The sequence below is a fragment of the Equus przewalskii genome, chromosome 3 (genome assembly GCF_037783145.1).
Source record: "Equus przewalskii isolate Varuska chromosome 3, EquPr2, whole genome shotgun sequence".
Lineage (NCBI taxonomy): Eukaryota > Metazoa > Chordata > Mammalia > Perissodactyla > Equidae > Equus > Equus przewalskii.
Genome location: NC_091833.1, coordinates 81,100,817 through 81,120,413, shown reverse-complemented (window position 1 = coordinate 81,120,413; position 19,597 = coordinate 81,100,817). Strand labels below are relative to the sequence as shown.

At 39.8% G+C, this 19,597-nt stretch overlaps 1 protein-coding gene across 8 annotated transcripts in view; it reads right to left on the bottom strand.

Annotated features, from left to right (window-relative positions):
- CORIN (corin, serine peptidase) overlaps window positions 1–19,597 on the bottom strand; it is a 211,759-nt gene that overhangs the window by 39,815 nt on the left and 152,347 nt on the right. For all 8 annotated transcript variants that reach the window (XM_070615025.1, XM_070615028.1, XM_070615023.1 and 5 more), the window contains 4 exons: window positions 13,987–14,218; window positions 9,565–9,710; window positions 8,688–8,795; window positions 957–1,070 (listed from right to left, as the gene is read on the bottom strand). In XM_070615025.1, the coding sequence (XP_070471126.1) occupies window positions 957–1,070; window positions 8,688–8,795; window positions 9,565–9,710; window positions 13,987–14,218 (600 nt within the window). The remainder of the gene's footprint in view (window positions 1–956; window positions 1,071–8,687; window positions 8,796–9,564; window positions 9,711–13,986; window positions 14,219–19,597) is intronic.

The window sequence follows — 19,597 nt, the reverse complement described above, 5'->3', positions numbered from 1 at the left end:
GGGTGGAGTCTTTTCTAATTTACACAAAGGCTCCTGACAGCTCACTGGGACTCTACTCAAAGTTGACCCATCTGAGTGAATCCCTAATTGATGCTTCAGAGATGAGGGCAAGGTTCTTGCTCCTTCTCACTGGATATGATCAAGGAAGCATGGCACCCCAATGCTCTTGGGAGCCATCTTTTGACCCTGATGGGAGCCAGCCAGAGGTCAAGCCAAACAAAAGAACCACAGAAGAGGTGCTGAACTCCCACACCCAGCTTCAAGAATCCACCCTACACTTGACTTTTTCTATGATAATATGACATATGTGTATAGACAATAATAAAAGATAAATGTCTTCATTGTATAAGTCAGTTTGAGTTGGGCTTTCTGTTACTAGTAGGTAAAACATCTCAGGAGATATATATATATTTTTCTGATTCTAAAACTACTAGCCATTCATTTAGAAAATATAGAAAAGACAGAAACAGCACAAAAATTTACTAATCCCGCCATCCAGGGATTATAATTGTAAACTTTTTATCATGACCTTTTCCTATATGTGGTTATATATACTTTCAAAACTCTGGACAGTAGTACACCTAACACTTTGTTTTGTTTTATTCACCTAATGATATGTAACGAACCCAGGAGTAAATATTCTTCCAATTTAACTTTTAAAGTTTACATATTATTTTATTTTGTGGTTGTTTTTAATGCCCCCTATTTTGGAATATTTGGAGTGTCGTAACTTTTTCTATGTGATAATGCTAGAATAATATCATTGTGCAAATATTTTACACACGCTTGATGGTCTTCTTGACATACGTTTTTACAAGTGCAGTTTTGGTCAAAAGGTCTGAACATGTAAAAAGCTTTTGATACCTATTTCCAAATTTCTGCCTTACATTCAAAATGAGGAGTAATTAGTATTTAAAATAAAAATGTTGTGTCGATCAATTCATGCCATCACTTACAGCAGTTTTTTTCATCCATGCTTTCAGGGCAGTCTGGGAACCCATCACAGACGACTATGGGCTTCAGACACTGTTTATTAGATGGGCATTCCCAAAGCTCTCTCTCCTCACAGCCTGGAAACAGAAGAAAAGGTTATTTGTAATAGATGTGGAGGTGAAAATAATGGTGAATTTGATCAAGCAATAAAGAAAAATTACAACACAAAGGCATGATTTCCTTTCTCTTAAAGAGTTTTGACTCCTGTATCCAATGAAAAATGTAATTTTAAAAGTAGAAATACTCCATAATCTCCATCCTGCAGTATAAGTAGTGCAGCTCTCCTAAGATAAGATCAAAAGTGACATATGGGAAATGGGAAAAAAACGCAAACGCAATTATACATTAATATTCATCTTGAGCTGTTCCTTTTGCTTTCTGAGTCAATTTGCCAACACATAAGACTTATCTATAAAATGATGAGTTATGCTTTTAGGCAAATATGCCAAAACTTAGTGATATAAATGCATATTATCTCAAAATGTAATTTCAGTCAACAAATGGAGAGGCCATCTGTGTGTTTAGCAAAAGAGCCTCTTTCGATGTCAAATACCTACAAAACCAGTGTAAGAGCCAGGTGTGAAAGCCGTTACTTTAGTAATGTAGTCAGAGATCTGAGGGTAGAAACTCGATCAATGAATATGAGAAATGAACAAAATTTGCACAAGGTCAAGACTGTGAGCTCGAGCTTGAACTTAACTTGAATCTGCCTGTGAAATAGCAAGCACTGGTGATGAACTTAATAAATGCCATTTGATTCAAATGCAGGGCATTTCATACATCCACTAAAACACGCCAGGAGTCTCACGTGTTCTCGTCATTCCAGCTGGATCCATGGCCCTCACCAGGCTGTAAGGTGCATGAAGAAAGACACCACATGGCATCAGTCTTTGGGTACTCTTCACCCCCTGCCTAGAACATTGGCTAGCCCTCGGCAGGCCCTCAACACATGTGTATTTTAAATGGAGCTTTATTCACGTAAGGAACAAAAAGTCTCTTCTTCGCAGGAAAAGATAATTTAGTTTAAGGTGAGTGAAATGCAAAGCAGTCATCAAATAAGGAGTTCCCAAAAACATGCTATTTCTCATCTGACCTAGTACAAATAATTCAGAGAAATTTTGTAGATGATTGACTCAGGTTTTTTGGAATCCATTAAAACAAAAAATCTGCTCTTTTCAAAATTCTCATTGAAAACCGTTATCAAATTAAGTCCTCAGAAGAGACCTTTTTACTCTGAGCTAAAATTAGATTTACAGTGTTTCACCATTCAAAGATATAGGAAATAAACAGTGAGAGCCCTTCACTAGCTGTACATCTGGAGTGGTCTTAGGCCCAGGGACATCTATTCTAGGAACTCATGGGGATCTTATTTGGAGTTTTCCGCTAGAAGAGGATATAGACATTATCTGGAATGTTCTGACAATGATAGTCCCTTGTGTCCCTGAAGATTTGAGAAGGAGCCCGTAGTCTGCTCTCCACAGCTTAGCTCCGGCCAAATGGCACAGTGGGTCCATTCCACCAGAGAGCAAGGAAAATGAAGACAGAGGTCTCAGCCTCCCACAGGGCCTCCCCAGCTCCAGGGGCTGCTTCTCCCACCACAAACCACACCACTTGCTAGTAGAGGATGAGAGAAAATAGTGTGAGTCTTTCTATCTGTTCACAAGGTACCCTCCCTACGAGTAAAGAGAAGAACTTGAACATTTGGAATGAGCTGATAAGTAGATCTTCTGGGACATAAGGCCTGCATCCGCATGAATAGTCATGGTAATAATAAGAGATAACATTGATTATGCACTATAAATCCACATTCTCAAGATGAGTTATAATTCTTACAGTAACACCACACTCTCAATATTATGATCACCATTTTATAAGTGAGGAAACTGAGATTTAGAGAAAATAAATAAACTGCTCCAAATCCAGCCTTACAGAGAAAGATCCAGGTGGGATCCAGGCACAAGTCTTTAGCTGCAGTCCTCTATAAAATGAGAACGTACAGTGTGCATAAGGAGTAGGAGCGCGGGAAGCACAGTTTCGCATCAAATCACAGCTCCAAATCTCACTAGCTGTGTGACCGTGACTAAGTTACCTAACTTCTCTTATCCTCAGTTTCCATATTTCTAAAATAATAATGGTAATATCTGCTACATAGGGTTGCTATAAAGATTAAAGGAGTACTCTATATGCATTAATTTACTCTTCTGTATCTTCTCTTTTCTAATAAAAGTTTATGTGGGCTAATACCTCCTTTGCGGAGTGATGGTGAGCATAAATGAAGGAGAATGAAAAGGTCAAGACAGTCACATGGAAGAGAGTATGATTCTTTTGTGAAGAAACTACTTTCTAAGTGACACTTTTGGTATAATTTTGTTTTAAATGTATGCTTCCAAAGGAAAAGGGTATGACTCCATTAAAAATTAGACAGGTATGAATGGGATGGAATGTGTAACGTAGCTGTAGGTCGTGAAACCAAATAGTCGTTGATATAAGGATAACAACCACCCCAGCACAGAGATAATGACAGAGCCCACCATGGGGGCCGGGTGTGTTGCTGAAGTGACCAACTTGTCCCCATTGGCAGAGACTTAAGCACTAAAAGTCCCTCGGTCTAAGAATCCCCCTCAGTCCCGGGCAAACGGGGATGGTTCGCCACCCTGAGGGTGCTCAGCATTCTGCTGGGTTCTCCACTTCCTCCAGCCTCATTTTCAACAAAACTCTGTAATGCAGGCTTCTCTGCCAAGGGCAGATGCCACCTGAACTGGGGCATCTTTTTTTCTCTACCAAAAAAGTTGACATTATAGGGTAAAGACAGCAAACTGCCTTAAAGTAGATGCTTCTCGTACTGTAAGAATCTCTCAGTTATGCAAATCTAGGGTAGACAGGTCTGTTCATTAGGCCCGCTAATTGAGCTACATAAAATAAAAAATATCTTCAGGGAGGAGCTGGTCACAAGGGGGAAGGGGCAAGGTGATTCTGGGTCCTGGAGCTGGCAAAAGTTGGAACAGTCTGGATCTAGCCATCCTGGGCCACCATGTGTCCCAGGAAGTGGCTGTGGGTGTGACCTTGGAGCAGATCACAGGAGCTGGACCAGTGAGGCCCAGGCCTAGAAGGTGTGAAGACCCCTCCAGAGCATGTGACTCTGGGCGATGGAGCCCTAATCTCTAAAAACAGCCACAGAGGTCTCTGCCCCAGCACCTGTGGTGGCAGCCTGAACAGAGGCCTTGCCTCCCCATTGGACTCCAGGCCTGCCTGTCAGGGGCAGCAACACCAGGACAAGTCTTAGAGCTCCCATCTGCAACTAGAAAGTCCCAGCAGTCACCCCAATTCCTGAGTCAACGCCCCTTTTTAGGGGTACCATGCTCATGTCATCCTCCTCAATATATGCCGGCCTAGTACTCTGTGAAGAGGCAGGATGAAGAAATGGAAAGAGCTCTAAACTCAGGCTGGGGGCCCCTGCAGTGACTGTAATCCTGGAGACGGGGACATCCACCCCAAAACAAGCACAACCTCTGGACAATGCGCCACCCTGCTGCCCATGTTTGCTGCGTGAACCAGGGACTCTGTCCGGCCCATGCTTTGGACGCGACACGTCAGCCTGCTCTCCTCTGCCATAAATAAGACCTTGGTTTGTCAGAAACAAGACCAAGCCAGACAAGAGTCCTTCCCTTAATGGAGATCCCTGGGGCGACCTTCAACTGGAATTGCTTTCTGGATTTCCTAGCATCATGGCAAGTCAGTTCTTAGTTGTTGTCTTCTGAGGACTGAATAAGGCATGTTATAAGCATTCCAAGCTGTGGAGGATAAAACGAGTGTTCTCCACATTTTGCAAGGGAGGAAACTGAAGTCGAGAGAGGTTAAGTGACTGGCCAGAAGTCACACAGCCTCTAAGTGCTGAGTCAAGACTTAAATCCAAGTCTACGTCTCCACAGAGCACTCTCTGCCATCCCAGCCTGCTTGCCCAGGATGCCATATAAGATAGCAAAGTGGCTAACCAAGTGCAAAACAGCTAAGGGGAAGAAAAATGTCTCTCCCTTCACATGGAAAAATTAAACCCTACTGAGCGATCAGAGATCCTGAAGATTCATCCTGAAAGCACATTTGTGGGTATGTGACACAACACGGACACAATGACTCACTCAGCCTTCTGCTAGTCACGGTGAAGAGTCAGTCTCTGCCACAAGTGGAGAGATGTGAAAGCATGGGGCCTGGCTTTTAAAGCACTAAACAAGCCCGTGAAGCCCTTCTCTGTGAGAAGTTATACAAAAATTATTAAAGAGTCCAAACAGACAGAAAACAGTCTTTGGAAAACTTTTGAAATGAAGCTGTAAAACCCACAAATATCAGAGTCAGAGGCTTTGAACACAGCCCGAAAGGGTTTTGACCCTGAGAAGGTGTTCAAGTCATATTTAATTACTTTATTTTATATGAGCCCAAGAGGAGATCAAAGATAGATGACGATATGATTTTCAATCATCTGAAGATAAACAGAAAGACACTTAATGACACTCAGATATTTGAATTCTGAAAGATTGTTGCCAATCTTTCTCCATATGATGTATGCCCTTTCCTATAGATTAGTAGTCAATTAGTCATTGTGATGCTGTATTCATGTAACAAAGAGTTTTATTTCTACAGTAGATATAAAGAAAGCTTTAGCTATATTCTCACTGAACTGTCCCAGTGAGCAGACTTGCTGCTCTCATCACAGCCCAGGTACCATCTTGCTCATGCTGGTAGCTCACCCAAATTGTGGGCACAGAGTTAGCAAAAGTTTACCTCAGTCTCACAAACTCAAATCTATAGTGTGATGTCAGAGCTCACACATATAATCCCGTTATTTTCTTTAGTTTTATTTTCTTTTATGTTGTTCTTATTAATTTCTTTGACCAGATCTTTGCCTTTTTATCCATTGCTTAGATACCAATGCTTGGAAAAGTTTGTATTGAAAATAAACTCGTTTCATCAAGTCACTACTTTTAAAGAGAGCTCCACACAAATACTATATGTTAAATTAATGACAAACCATCATCCTTTAGGATAATGAAGTGCTTCTTGACTGACGGTGTTGACTCTATAAATCAGTCCCATCTTTTAGGCTTCCCTCCCATGAAGCAATTCTGGAATGATGCGCTCAGATATGCATAATTCTTCCAAACCCTTGCTGAAAACATTTTTAATATTGACAGTGTTCTCAACTGCTGTTTACATTAGCAGTTACACAATCAAAACAACTTCAAGGATAAAAATTTACCACAAGAACAGGAGACACTTCAGAACAACATTGCTCATTGCTACATTGTAACCAATATATTTTAACAGTGTATTTATAAAGGATGTGCTTTGGCCACCATGTTTTCCTGCTGTAGATGTGCCAAAGAAACACAAAGTAAATTTCCAACACAGAAATTACATTAAAATTAAATTAAGTAAGTATTGTTTTGAAGGGAAAACCCAATAATGTTGTTAGAAGTTCTAGGGAGCTGCAGATGTGTGAGAATGAATAGTAAATAGTCACATTATTCAGTACAGCCCAAGCCAACTCCACAATGGACAGAATAAGTCAAAAAGACATGAAGCTTGGGGAGAAACCCAGCTTCGCTGGAGCCGGTGTTTGCATTACCAGATGGTATGCCTATGCACACTTATGGAAATAGAGAGAAAAACTGAACAAGTAGGCAAAATCAAAACTGGTTGATTTAGCAATGGTCCTCTGTTGAGCTATCCTCAACCTGACATTCTTATTTGATTTTAAGTGGCGTGTCCTCCCAGAGCATCAGACATGCCCCTTCAGTTGTGTTCATACATCCCAAAAGGGAGAGTATGTGGAATTTCTATTATCAATTGCTTTGGAAAACTTTATGAGTTTTCTGATAACATAGTAGTGTTGCAGCAATTAATGTAACTTCAAGCATGGTAATTTCTTACTCACTTTTATCTTTTCTTAACTAGAGCTCTGATAGTGCCAACAATATTTTGAGTGTTTGATAAGGATTAGGCAATTTATTCTATCTTTCCAGTGTGCCTCAATGCTGTGGTTGAAGCATTGATGAAAATTCATTACTTAACTAGAATTCTGACATTTTAGGGTTATTTAAACTCTATAGCACTTTGAATTTCTCTTTGCGAGAATATATTCTTGAACTCAGACTGATCAGTCTTGATAAGGCTCTTTTTGAAACTAAGCTTTTACATTTTTTTTTTTTTAAAGATTTTATTTTTTTCTTTTTTCTCCCCAAAGCCCCCCGGTACATAGTTGTATATTCTTCGTTGTGGGTCCTTCTAGTTGTGGCATGTGGGACGCTGCCTCAGCGTGGTCTGACGAGCAGTGCCATGTCCGTGCCCAGGATTCGAACTAACGAAACACTGGGCCGCCTGCAGCGGAGCACACGAACTTAACCACTTGGCCACGGGGCCAGCCCCTAAGCTTTTACATTTTTCAAAGATTTAGTCCTCTACTGCAAATTTAGGTCTAACCACCCCAATAGAGTATCATGAAACATCTTTGGAACCATCTAAAATAATCTATTTTAAATTGCATCTCAGAATACCATAACCCATCAAAGTCATAGTTTTGTGAACAAATCTAATAGATTCTCAATAAATTACTTATATAAGGGATATTCAATGAGTTTTGATTTATTCCTTTACATAAAGACCACAAACAAACAAACAAACAGTAGCTTCTTAAAATACTGTATCTTCCTCCCTAACAAAATTACCCCTGGTCATTGTACATTCTGACAGCTCTAGTTTTCTAGAAGATGCACTTGTCCCTATTTATAGCAGCTGACGGGATTTTAGTTGATTGCATGTGACATTTTGTCTAGACCAGACAGGCAATGTCTACTATGGAAAATTCATTTTGGAGAGCAAGGCAATATTTCATACTTCAAAGGCCAAAAGAATAAAATGATTTCAAAAGATGTATTGCCTTATGTGCTTTCAATGGCAAAAAGCGTCAATTTTTTTTAAGCAGAACAAGCTAAATAACTATAACCAAACTGTTCTTTGGATAGCCCTTCAATCATTTGCTTTACTCCAGAGTATTGCTTAGTAAAGAGTGTTGCCTGTTTCCTATTCTCCGACACGTTCTGAGGTTACAAAGATTTGCAGGGAAATAAGATGGGAATTAACTCCACCTAAATTACCACTGGCATTTCTGGCCTTTGCATTGGTGATTTTGGAGCTCAAAGGCAGAAACGTCAGGAAGAGTTTTATCCTTTGCCAACAGAGACAAAATCAGAGAAGGCATGAAAATAAATCCCAATTAAATTTGAACATTGGAGGCTGAACTCTGTCTTTGTGTATCTAGATGCCTATTTAACAACATGGAAATGAGATGCAAAGACACATATTATTATGACTTTAAAACAGATGACAATTGCTTTATAATCCCTAATGATAACAATAATTCCTTACATTTGTAAAGTGCTTCTCCTTTTACTAAGGGTTTCCGCATATATCATCAAGGTGTAATTAAATAAAGGTGTAATTTAGGGAAAATCAATAGTTAACAGGAAAAACACTTATCAATTCATACCTTGCCATTTGATAATTTAAGAACTAAATGTCTTAGCATTCAATCCTTGTGACTACTCACAACTATCAGGGAACAGTTGACATTTTTTAACACAGTCCCTTATCCTAACCAGTTATTACTTGCATTTAAGAAAAATGCCATCTCATATACATACCACAATTTTCTTCATCACTGTCATCATCACAGTCAGCCTGACCATCACATCTTCTGGAAGCCAGAACACACCGTCCTGAGCTGCACTTGAAGTGACTAGGTGAGCATTCTGTGAAAACAATGGGCCATGTTACTGTCAAGAGAGAAAACCCAGAACCGTCAGCTAATTTATCTATTTATATGTGGGATGTTGTGGAGAAGCTGTTACTGAAGATAAGATAAGAATGGTCTTCCATTCAGCAAAGCTGAAATAGCCAAAGTTAACTTGGCTTTCTTCTGTCTCGGAATTTTTGTCCTTCAACCTTGGCATCATCTCTTTGATCAGCTGTTTAATATCTTTATGCTTTGCTGCAATTAACTATCTTTCCGAATGGACTACCTAACAACTGCCAGAGCTTGAAATGTCCTGTGGTCAATGCTTCTAACTATCTAGCTACTTTTAATGTGTCAATTTGTTTCCCATCCTAATCTTTCCACCTGGTGGGCCGGTCCCCAATTCTATTTCTCTACCCGATGATGCTACACTGCCAAGATTTCCGAACACTCTGCATTTGAAGGAACCAAGCCTTGATGTTCCCCAGTACCTTCAGGACCCCTAGTATAAAAGCAGTATCCATATATAATGGGCTCTGTGAGTTAAGTGCCGTTAAAATAAATACCTGGAATATTAAATTCATCTCTGCAATTTATTTTTAAAACGAAGACGATGCCTAACAAATGAGCACCAAATTCTTCAATGTAATCAAATTTATAGATTCACTCATCTATGTAACCTAAATGGCAACTAAATAGAAAAAAAAAAAACAGAGAACCTTCAAAAGGCAGCTGATAGATTCGTCCATGTTAGATACCCCACTGTAATTAATTTAGAAATTAACCTTCTACATCTTCATCAGGCATTAGGCAGGTTTGATTGTCCGAATTTTCCTCTGGAAATTGATTGCAATCTGTGTCTTCAGGCCACTGTAGGCCCACGACCCCGAGAACAGACTCACAGTGTTCTTTGGCGTGCTCACACAGTGCTCTAAAAGAGTAAGAAAGACCAAACATTAGAAACACAAACGGCTACATCTGAGATGTTTGTTAGGAACCTATGCAGAGTTTTAATTCTGTGTGGATGTAGGTCTGTGTGTGTATGTGGTGTGAGTGTGTACCAATATATATAGATGCAAGCATATATAATAAGTATTTGGGAAAACAAAACGAGTAATATCTCTACAAAGGAAACATTCCAGCAACATACTTTCACCAATAGAAACTTCATTGCAGAAACAGAAATAGAGATTTGTTTCATTTTGTTTTTTATTGAAATATATTTGACATATTGTGTAATAAGGTATAAGACATGTTGATTTGATACATTTATATACTGTAATATGGTTGTCATTGTTGCGATAGCACCTCTATCATGTCATAATTCTCATTTCTTTTTTGTACTTGGAATAATTAAGATCCAGACTCTTAGCAAGTTTGATGATTATAATACAATATTGTTGCCTGTATTCACTACACTGTGCATTGTATTTCCAGGAGCTATTTGTCTACTAGTTGCAAGTTTGTACCTTAAACAACATCCAGGACACAGAGTCCCTTCTCCAGTTTGCCTTTCTCATTCTCTCTTCTGTCCTTCAAGCAGATACATTCTCCAAGGTTTTTGTTCCAAGCAGGGAAATCCCTAATCTCACTGTGAACAGTCTGCCACCAAAAGTGAAGGAATCTGTACAAGCCCTCATTCTCAGGGGTTGCTCCCTCCAGTGACAAGCCACGTGAGCCATGGCATGTGCCAACCTGGTTTATCTAAGGTATTGCCTCCATTTCTCAGCTTAGAAGTATTGTCGACAAGCTTCGTACTTCTCCCAAACCCGCCTATGTTGAGCTCAAGTTGGTTAAAACGAAGTCTGTTGTTCTTGTTGTTGTTTTTAAAGAAAAGATATACTAAATATTGTTCTGGGTGCTTTCATGTGTGTTTTCCCATTTGTACCCAAAATATTTTTATAACTGAGGTATCAGCATGTCTCACAGAAGGTTTCTTTACTTCCTAGGGAAAAAAAAACATGCTTTTGCCTCAATGTATTACCAAGAAATTAATTACATGGTTAAAAAAGCAGACACAACCAAAGTAAGTTCCTAGGCAAATTTCTTATTTCCTTTCAAATACATTCTTATTTCTCAAAAGTTTCAAACTTTCTAAGCGAATTTCAACAAGGTAGGGAATAGTTAGCAATCGAATGGGGAAGTTTCAGAGAAAGCTCTGTCTACATTTAAGTCTGGACAAGGCAGAGCATAACTCGATGCTGGTTTAGCCTAGGAATTTGGGGCAAAGACAAAGCTGTGGCGTTCCCACACTAGTTTTGCCAGAATGGGAAGTTCAGTAGTAATCAGTAACTCTCTTTTGGACTAAATAGTTTTGCTGCAGATTTATTAAAAATGTATATAACACAATTGTTGCTGCTTGTTTAAATTAACCATATGACATCTAATTTATACGGAAGACCGTATAGTGCCCAACTCTACTACTTCCTATTTTTCCTATAAAATGGAAATAACGCAATATGCGGCACTACAACTCCAGGGGGCGCTGTTCTCATAATCTATATGGTGCTCAGCCATAGACAGCGCCCTGATGGCAGGGACCGCCCTCAAAAGGTTATTATGAGGATGAGATGACAGAAGTATCCTAAAGTACTGAGTACATTGTCAGGGCTCAATAATGTTAGATTCTTCAGACTCATAACAAAAACTAAATTAAGATCAATAAATTGGCTTGGCAAAAGTAACTATGCATTGCGTCATGAACATATCAGTATATTATTCTTGTCATAATATTAAAAAAATTTTCTTATAAACAAATATCTAAATGCAAGATTTATTTTGATAACCACTGAGAATGAAAGATTTAAGTGTAAACCTAAGAAATAAAACTAAAGTGTCTAAAAGAAGTTTACCAAAATGCTAACTGAATAACATTTCAGGATCAATCTCATCTCAGACTTTTTAATATTAAAATTAAGCCGTGAAATTATAAATTATATGTGGATATAAATTTGTTCCAGAGAATATTGCATCACGAAATTTTTTATACATATGAAAAGAAAGTCAAATACAAGAATTTGTTAAGTGCTACTAGGAATAATTATTCACTGTCATTGATCTTGCTTAGCAAAAGTGGAATAAGATTTAGAAATAACTTGTAACATCAAATTGGTAGATTTTTTATCAGCGATACTTGAAAGGGCATTTAACAAAATTTTCAGAACTATCTTGCACAAGCCAACGTTAAGCTTTACTCTCTCTATTTGTACAATTTGTTCAGCTCCCCAAGTCATTTTGAAATTTTATTGTTTCCTGTCCCGACTCTACGATGCCCCTACTTTGTCATCCATTTGATATTCGGTATATAATTTATTGTTTTCCCATCTGTCCACTATATTGATAGTATTGCTTTTTCTTAAAGCTCTAAGTGACTTCTGATCCCAACATATGGTTTCCATGGATACCACTCACATTTAGAGAAGCACATCTGTATATTCACCCCTTGATGGAAAACATTCGCCCTGGAGCGAGCAGCAACCCACCTCTGTGACAGCATCTTGTACGCGCACATTCTCTGACTACAACCCCTAACATAGAAGTTGCATAGAAGAAGGGCAAAATGGCCACCATGTGGCCGTGTTCCTGTCCTATCATCAGAGCTATTGTTTATTCAGTGCTGACAATCCATCGGAAGCACTTTACATTTATGCACTTCCATCTAATCTCACAACAACACGACTCAACAATTATGGCTATCCTGATTTTGCAGGTCAAGGAACAGAGGCTGTGATCTCTGAGGCATCTGTCTCAGGCTGCACAGCAGCTACAGAAGAGCCAGACTTGAATCAGACAGTGGACTCCAAAGGAGCACTCTTAACCCTTAGGACATCACTCAAACCCTAGTCCAAGCCACACTCTTGAAACACTGTCCCTTACAGTTGTCCCATCTCATCCTCGAGGACACATTCCAAGACGCCCAGTGGATGCCTGAAACCACTTCAGATAGTACCGAACTCCATACGTACATACTATGTATTTTCCTATACGCATATACCCATGATAAAGTTTAATTTACAAATTAGGTACAGTAAGAGATTAACAACAATAACTTCTCTTTGGCATTTCTGAATTGTCGGCATCACTACTCTTGTGCTTGGGGCCATTATTAAGTAAAATAAGGGTTACTTAAACAGAAGCACTGCAATACCAGGACAGTCAATCTGATAAGTGAGAGCTCCTAAGTAACTAACTGGCAGGTATCGCAGCGTATACAGTGTGGATACACCAGACAAAGGCATGATGTCAGGGTAGGACAGAGTGGGATGCAGAGGGATTTCATCACATTACTCAGAACAGAGTGCAATTTAAAACTTATGAATTGTTTATCTCTGGAATTTTCAATTTAGAATTTTCAGACCGCGGTTGACCGCAGGTAATTGAAACCGCAGAAAGAAAAACCACAGATAAGGGGAGACTACTGTATTTCATTCAAGCAGGTTGAAAAACATCAGTGATGTCCACCCCCTGTCCGATCTCTGAGGTTGGCGTTATGTCTCCTTCAGGCCACTCCCTGTGTAACGTCTCTAACTTTTGAGATTTATCGGAAGGCAGCATTTTAAACACACATCAACGTTGTCAGAGGAAGAGGTAGATAGTCTCCTTCTTCTGCTAACTCACTTTTTTTTTTTTTTTTTTGGTGAGGAAGATTGGCCCTGAGCTAACATCTGTGCCAATCTTCCTCTATTATGTATGTGGGTCACCACCAGAGTATGGCTGATGAACTGAAACTGAAAACTGAGACTTTATTTCTTGATCTCAAAGTCTGCACCTAGCACAGTGCCAAAACGAAGGAAGGAAAGCGGGGGGGGGGGGGGGGGAGGGAGTGTCAGGATCCAAACCTGCGAACCCCAGGCTGCTGAGGCAGAGGGTGTGAATTTAACCACTACAGCAGTGGGCCAGCCCCCTAACTCACATTTTTAAAAATGCTTCTTGATCAGCCAAAATGACACATATGTGATTTTATTTGACTTAAGTCCACAAACTATTATCAAAAGGAGTTCATACCTCCCTTGTTTGGAAGTTGAGTAATGAATTCTTACTCAAATACTCATTTTAGAATTCCCATTTCTTTACCTTTAAATAGGTAGTTTATTAAACACAGAGCTCCTTAGCAAAATTTGCATTCTGTCTAACTCAAACTAAGTCTTCATTCCCATGGTTCTCCCTGGGGGAAATGAAGATGCTTCGGGGAGACCTCATTGTATTACCTGCAAGGGGGGATACGGTGGTTGGTATTCACATCACACTTTGGTACCAAAATGGTGCAAGCAAAGAACATGAGGTATTTGTAGCAGTTGGTTTGAACAAGTGCAGGGAAGAGAGAGGACTCCCAGCTGATGGATGCTTCCTTTTGAGTCCTGTGGCCAAGGTAATTTGGATAATTTGTATGGTTGTAGGGCAAATTCATGCAGAGTTCCAACGTAATTGGTTCACATTGACCTAACAAGAAAACATACATACAGATACATACATATATATATATTAATTTCACATATAAAATAATTTCTTAAAAACTTACAAAATTGAAGTCTATCGTACCCTCTTTATAGTAGCTAAGACTAGAATGCAAGCAGTATATAATATTGCTGTCAAGATAAATAATTTGGTTAACAAAGTGCCAGACCAAGATTCATTTCTGTATATGCAGCTGCTAGCGGAGTGTCCAGCACACGTTTTAGAAAGTCTTTCTCTTTTTTTTCCTTGGCTCAACTTATCTGAAGTGACTCTCTTTAATGAATCCTTCCACTCACTTTAATTTGCCTTCTTCTTCTAATCTTCATTACTTCTAAACTAGTATATCCCCCATCATCTTCACAGCCATTAAAAAGAAATGAATTTGGCTAAATGGGCAACTAGATGACTTTTTTCTATTTTCTTTGTTGATCAACAGATTTAAATACAAAGCTACAAGATTTCAGGGCAAGGGGAGGCTGAGACTGGTTAGATCTCCACTGCCAATGAGATAAAAATCTTAACTCATTAGCTTGGCATCCAGGCTATTTCACACTTCAACCACAGCCTAACTTTCCAACCTCATCACCTATGACTATCCCGTCAGCAACATTTCCTTGGTGACACCAGACATTTTGAGAATTGCTTGCCTTTATGGGCCCTGCTAGCTCCTCTCTTATCCCTTTCATATCTTGATATACTTGTAATCACCCCTCAGATTCAGTCATGCTTCTAGCCACCAGGTGCAGACACAGCCCCTGCTGCCTAGCATGATGCTTTCCCATCCTCCCCACCAAGTTAAAGCCTCCTTGACCTACAGGACTCAGCATAAACACCTCTTCCAGGAAGGCTTCCTGGTCAACCACTCTCCCCCTCCTACTATGAGTTTCCGCTAGGCGCCATAGCTTCTCAGGCATGTTGCAGCCATAGACTCATTGTTCTCTGCTGTATTCTTTACTGACTTGTCTCCCTCACACAATTGGGAGAATTTTGAAAACTGAGACTTTATTTCTTGATCTCAAAGTCTGCACCTAGCACAGTGCCAGAACGAAGGAAGGAAAGCGGGGCGGGGGGGGGGGGGGGCGGGGAGGAGGGAGTGTCAGGAGCTATCCTAGGAACTTAAAATGTAAAAAATAAAAAAAAAAGAGTCCCTGCCATTGAGGCACTCGACAGTCTTCATAGGAAGAAAGACATGTGTGCTGGCAATTGTAGTATAATGTGAACAGGCTAGAATAGGGATATCGAACAAATGCTGGGAGCCCAGAGGGACAAGGTGGTGCAAAAGGGACTCAGGAAGACTTCCAAGGATAAATGAGCTTTGGGCAGGTTCGAGGGAAAGACCCCCTGTTTCCTACCCCTGTCGACAGAGGATGTGCCACATTTCCGGAGGTGAGAGAGGTAATCAAGTGAGTGTCTTGGTAGAATCAGCCCAGGCTGACTGAAGCCTCCACGCCTTATTAAGAGTAATTATTCAAATTAGATTGACTAAGAAGTGGTACGCACGTAAATAGATTAGCAATAAGAACTGGGGTGAAATATTAAAATGGCTCCAGGACTATTTCTCAATTTAAAGAATCTGAGGGCTTCGCAGAGGTTATGTTGATGAGGAGCCTGTCACTGCCCAGATTAAAAGTCTCACGGACAAAGCCTAGTAAGTCTCTCAGTTTCCTGGTGAAGACGTAACACTGTAAAGATGGCATAATCTTGAGGATGAGCACAGGGTGCAGAGAAGAGAAAGAGACTGAGGAGGTATGGGGTTGGTTCAGTGTATCATTTCCTTTGATTTGTGAAAGAGGAGTAACATTTACACATTTTGATTTCAGATTACAAAAACATGCGTATTCCTCTTAATGATAAAAATACAAAAATGCATAAAGAAAAAGTCCATCCTCTAGATCTACCATATGATCCAGCTATCCCACTGCTGGGTATTTATCCAAAGAACTTGAAAACACAAAGGCATAAAGATAATTGCACCCCTATGTTCATTGCGGCATCATACACAATAGCCAAGACTTGGAAGCAACCTAGGTGCCCATCAAGGGACGAATGGATAAAGAAGATGTGGTATTTCTACATGATGGACTACTACTCAGCCATAAGAAATGACTAAATCCGGCCATTTGTGACAACATGGATGGACCTTGAGGGTATTATGCTGAGTGAAATAAGTCAGAGGGAGAAAGTCAAATACCATATGATCTCACTCATAAGTAGAAGATAAAAACGACAAAAAAAAAAAACAACACATAGCATTGGAGATTGGACTGGTGGTTACCACAGGGGAAGGGGGGTGGGGGGAGGGCAAAAGGGGTGATTAGGCTCACATGTGAGGGGATGCACTATAATCAGTGTTTGGATGGTGAACATGATGTAATGCATACAGAATTCGAAATATGATGTACATCCGAAAAAATAAAAATTAAAGAAAGAAAAAGTCCATCCTCTACCCACTCCCCAGTCTCTCACACACCTTTCACTCGCTCATATTTGCACATACAGCATGTTCACGCAGAAACACAAGTTTGTGTGTTTTTGCCAAGTAGACTTGTACTATTCCGATTACTCAACATTCTTTTGCTTAATTATTTATCAGGACCAGCTTCCAAGTCAGTAGATATGGCTATAACTCTATATTTTTCTCAACCTCTTTAATATACTTATAATTTACAAAAATGGGATCATTGGTACAGATTTTGGTGCAGCCTTTTTCTCCTCGACTGTCTTTCCTTTCTCTCTCTTCCTCTACCACCCGATCAAGTTCTAATTCTTCATCAGTGTATTTCATTTAGTTGATTCACAGACATAGCACATAGATAACTGTCCTCTCTTTTGATATGTGGAGAATGTGTCACTTTCGATTTGGGATAGGATATAGCCTTTAAGTGTTTCAGAGCCAGGGGAGATGAAAGGATTAAGTTATGATCATATATTACCCCAAAGATCTTTATTGAATGTGGTAAGGTTGATTGAATCTTGTGCTTTACTCCTTCATAAGGCGTTCTTCACAGAGTGCTAAGCAAGATAAACTCTCAAGATATCTGTCAGCCTCAAATTCTATGATTTATGATATCAATAAGCTTTTTTATCTTCAGCATTAGGCTCACTCACTAGCCTGATTTACAAGAGCCACTAGAGGGCGATCGCGTCACAAACATGTGAGGATGATTAAATATCCAGGACTGTTTTCAACGCACGTTTGACGTAACGCCTAGCGCGATGCCCTGAACATAGATGAGGTTTAATAAATATCTGTTGAAAAAATGATCCTGAGGGAGTCTCAGTGATATCGCACCTTTCAAAGTCTGAGAGAAGATTTGTTAAATTCAGCCTAAAGAAGGAATTAACTAAACGGTGTTATATCCTTGTCATGATGTAATCAATACTCTGAAGCTACTGGAAATCATGTATTAAATGATGGTCGTTTACACGAGAAAATGTCACTTTTCAACATCCATTGGCATATATAATACTCCAAGATTCATCCTTGCCTCAAATTCTATATCTCTATCATTACTATTTTAAACAGCTTGATGGGTTATTATAAGGTGAACACCCTTGTAACTACCATCTAGGTCAAGAACTTGAACTTTGCCAGACATCCCAGATGCCCCTCCATATATCCTGTCTTCTCTTAACCTTCTCCTCACCCCCGAAAGTAACTACTGAGATTCATAATTATCACTTTCTTTCTCTTCTTTATAGTTTTATTACCTGTGTGTACTGCACCTTAGACGCTATAGTTTAGGCTTGCCCATTTTTTAAAGTTTGTTTTATCTTTGCAAACTCTTATAATGTGTGGGTTCCCCCTCTATCCCTTTATTTTTCCTTACAGTTTAACTATTGAAGAACCCAGGGACTTGACCTGTAGAATGTGCCAGAGTTTGGATTCTGCAGACTCCTGGTGAGATTAAACATGCTGCCTTGTCCTACCCATTTCTGGAACACTGGCAGCTGAATCCAGAGAGTTGATTAGATATCATTCTTTTGGAAAGACTCTAAGTGCTGTGGTGCTCTTTCATCAGAAGGCACATTGTGTCTGATTTCTCTCTTTTTGCGATGTGGGCAACTGTAGATGTTCAATGCCTTGACCCATTAATTCACTGTGTTACCAAATGGTAATATTCTAATTCAGTCATTTATTTTTCATTTACTAGTTCAGAATGCTTTTAGAAAGAGGTCATTCTCCTCATCTACTATTTGCTCCCAAGGACGGAAGTCCTTAACCATTATGGTGTTTGGCTTTTCTACCACACCCCTATACTATTTGTTCCTTTCAACTAGAGACTATAAAGAGAGGGCAGGAATTGATAGACCATGGGAAATTATTCAAAGAACAAAGCTGTTTATTTCTTCCTTGGTGTTGGAGAAAAAAACGCATGAGCACACATGTAGAACTAAAGGTTGATGGAAACTATGGGAAACTTGGAGAGTGCCTGGACGTGACAGTCACACCTGGCTTCACGCAGCCGTGGTGACCATGGGCACAGAGTGGTGGGGAGAGACACATGTCCAGCAGCTGCTCTTTCCACTGGCTTCCCCTGCTCTGGATTGCACTCTATCATGTGGAAGTGATGGATTAGTCCCCCTACACCAGAGTGAGGGGATATACTATTCCTGCTCCTACCCTCTAAGGCAACGATATGTCTGTATTTTCCCTCCCAGCATGACGCAAACATGTTTAAAGATTCTGGGCTATGAGTGGATGTGGTGATAGTGGGATATTTCAAGTTTATCAGCACACAATATCATCAGAGATGTTGGTTTTAGACTTTTTTTTTAAATTGTAGGCATTTCTTGGAATCTGAGATAAGCCATGGACCTTCTCCATTGAAAAATTTGAAAACTATGAAGACTTTTTCACATCCAATTTCAGGGACGTCAGTTCCCCTGAAGCCAAGTCATGAATAAATCTCTAAAGCAGTAATTCTCAACTTTGGCTACACATTGGGGTCACCTGCGGGATTTTCAAAATACTGATGCCTGGGTCCTACCCAGTATATCTTCAAGGACCATTAGAAAGTTATACAGTATTTTATGGGATGGCAAGAACCGGTATCTTCAATGACTAGACTCCCCAGCAATTCCAGTGAGAGCTGATCCCACCAGACAGAATACTGCAAACTCACACTCTCTATTGGCAGGAAGCTAGAGAAAGAGACTGTTGTTCAGTTGTGGCTCAGAGTCTAAGTAGTGATAGTTTCTGATAGTGGTAAAGATCTTCAAATAATTAACCACACTTTCAAGTGCATGAGGAGTTTTCTGAGAGGAGATGCTACTTTTGCATCTTTACAGAGAATGAAGCACACACATACCACTCTGAATCTCTCTGAAAAATGAGGAATAACGTCTTTACTCTCAACTGGA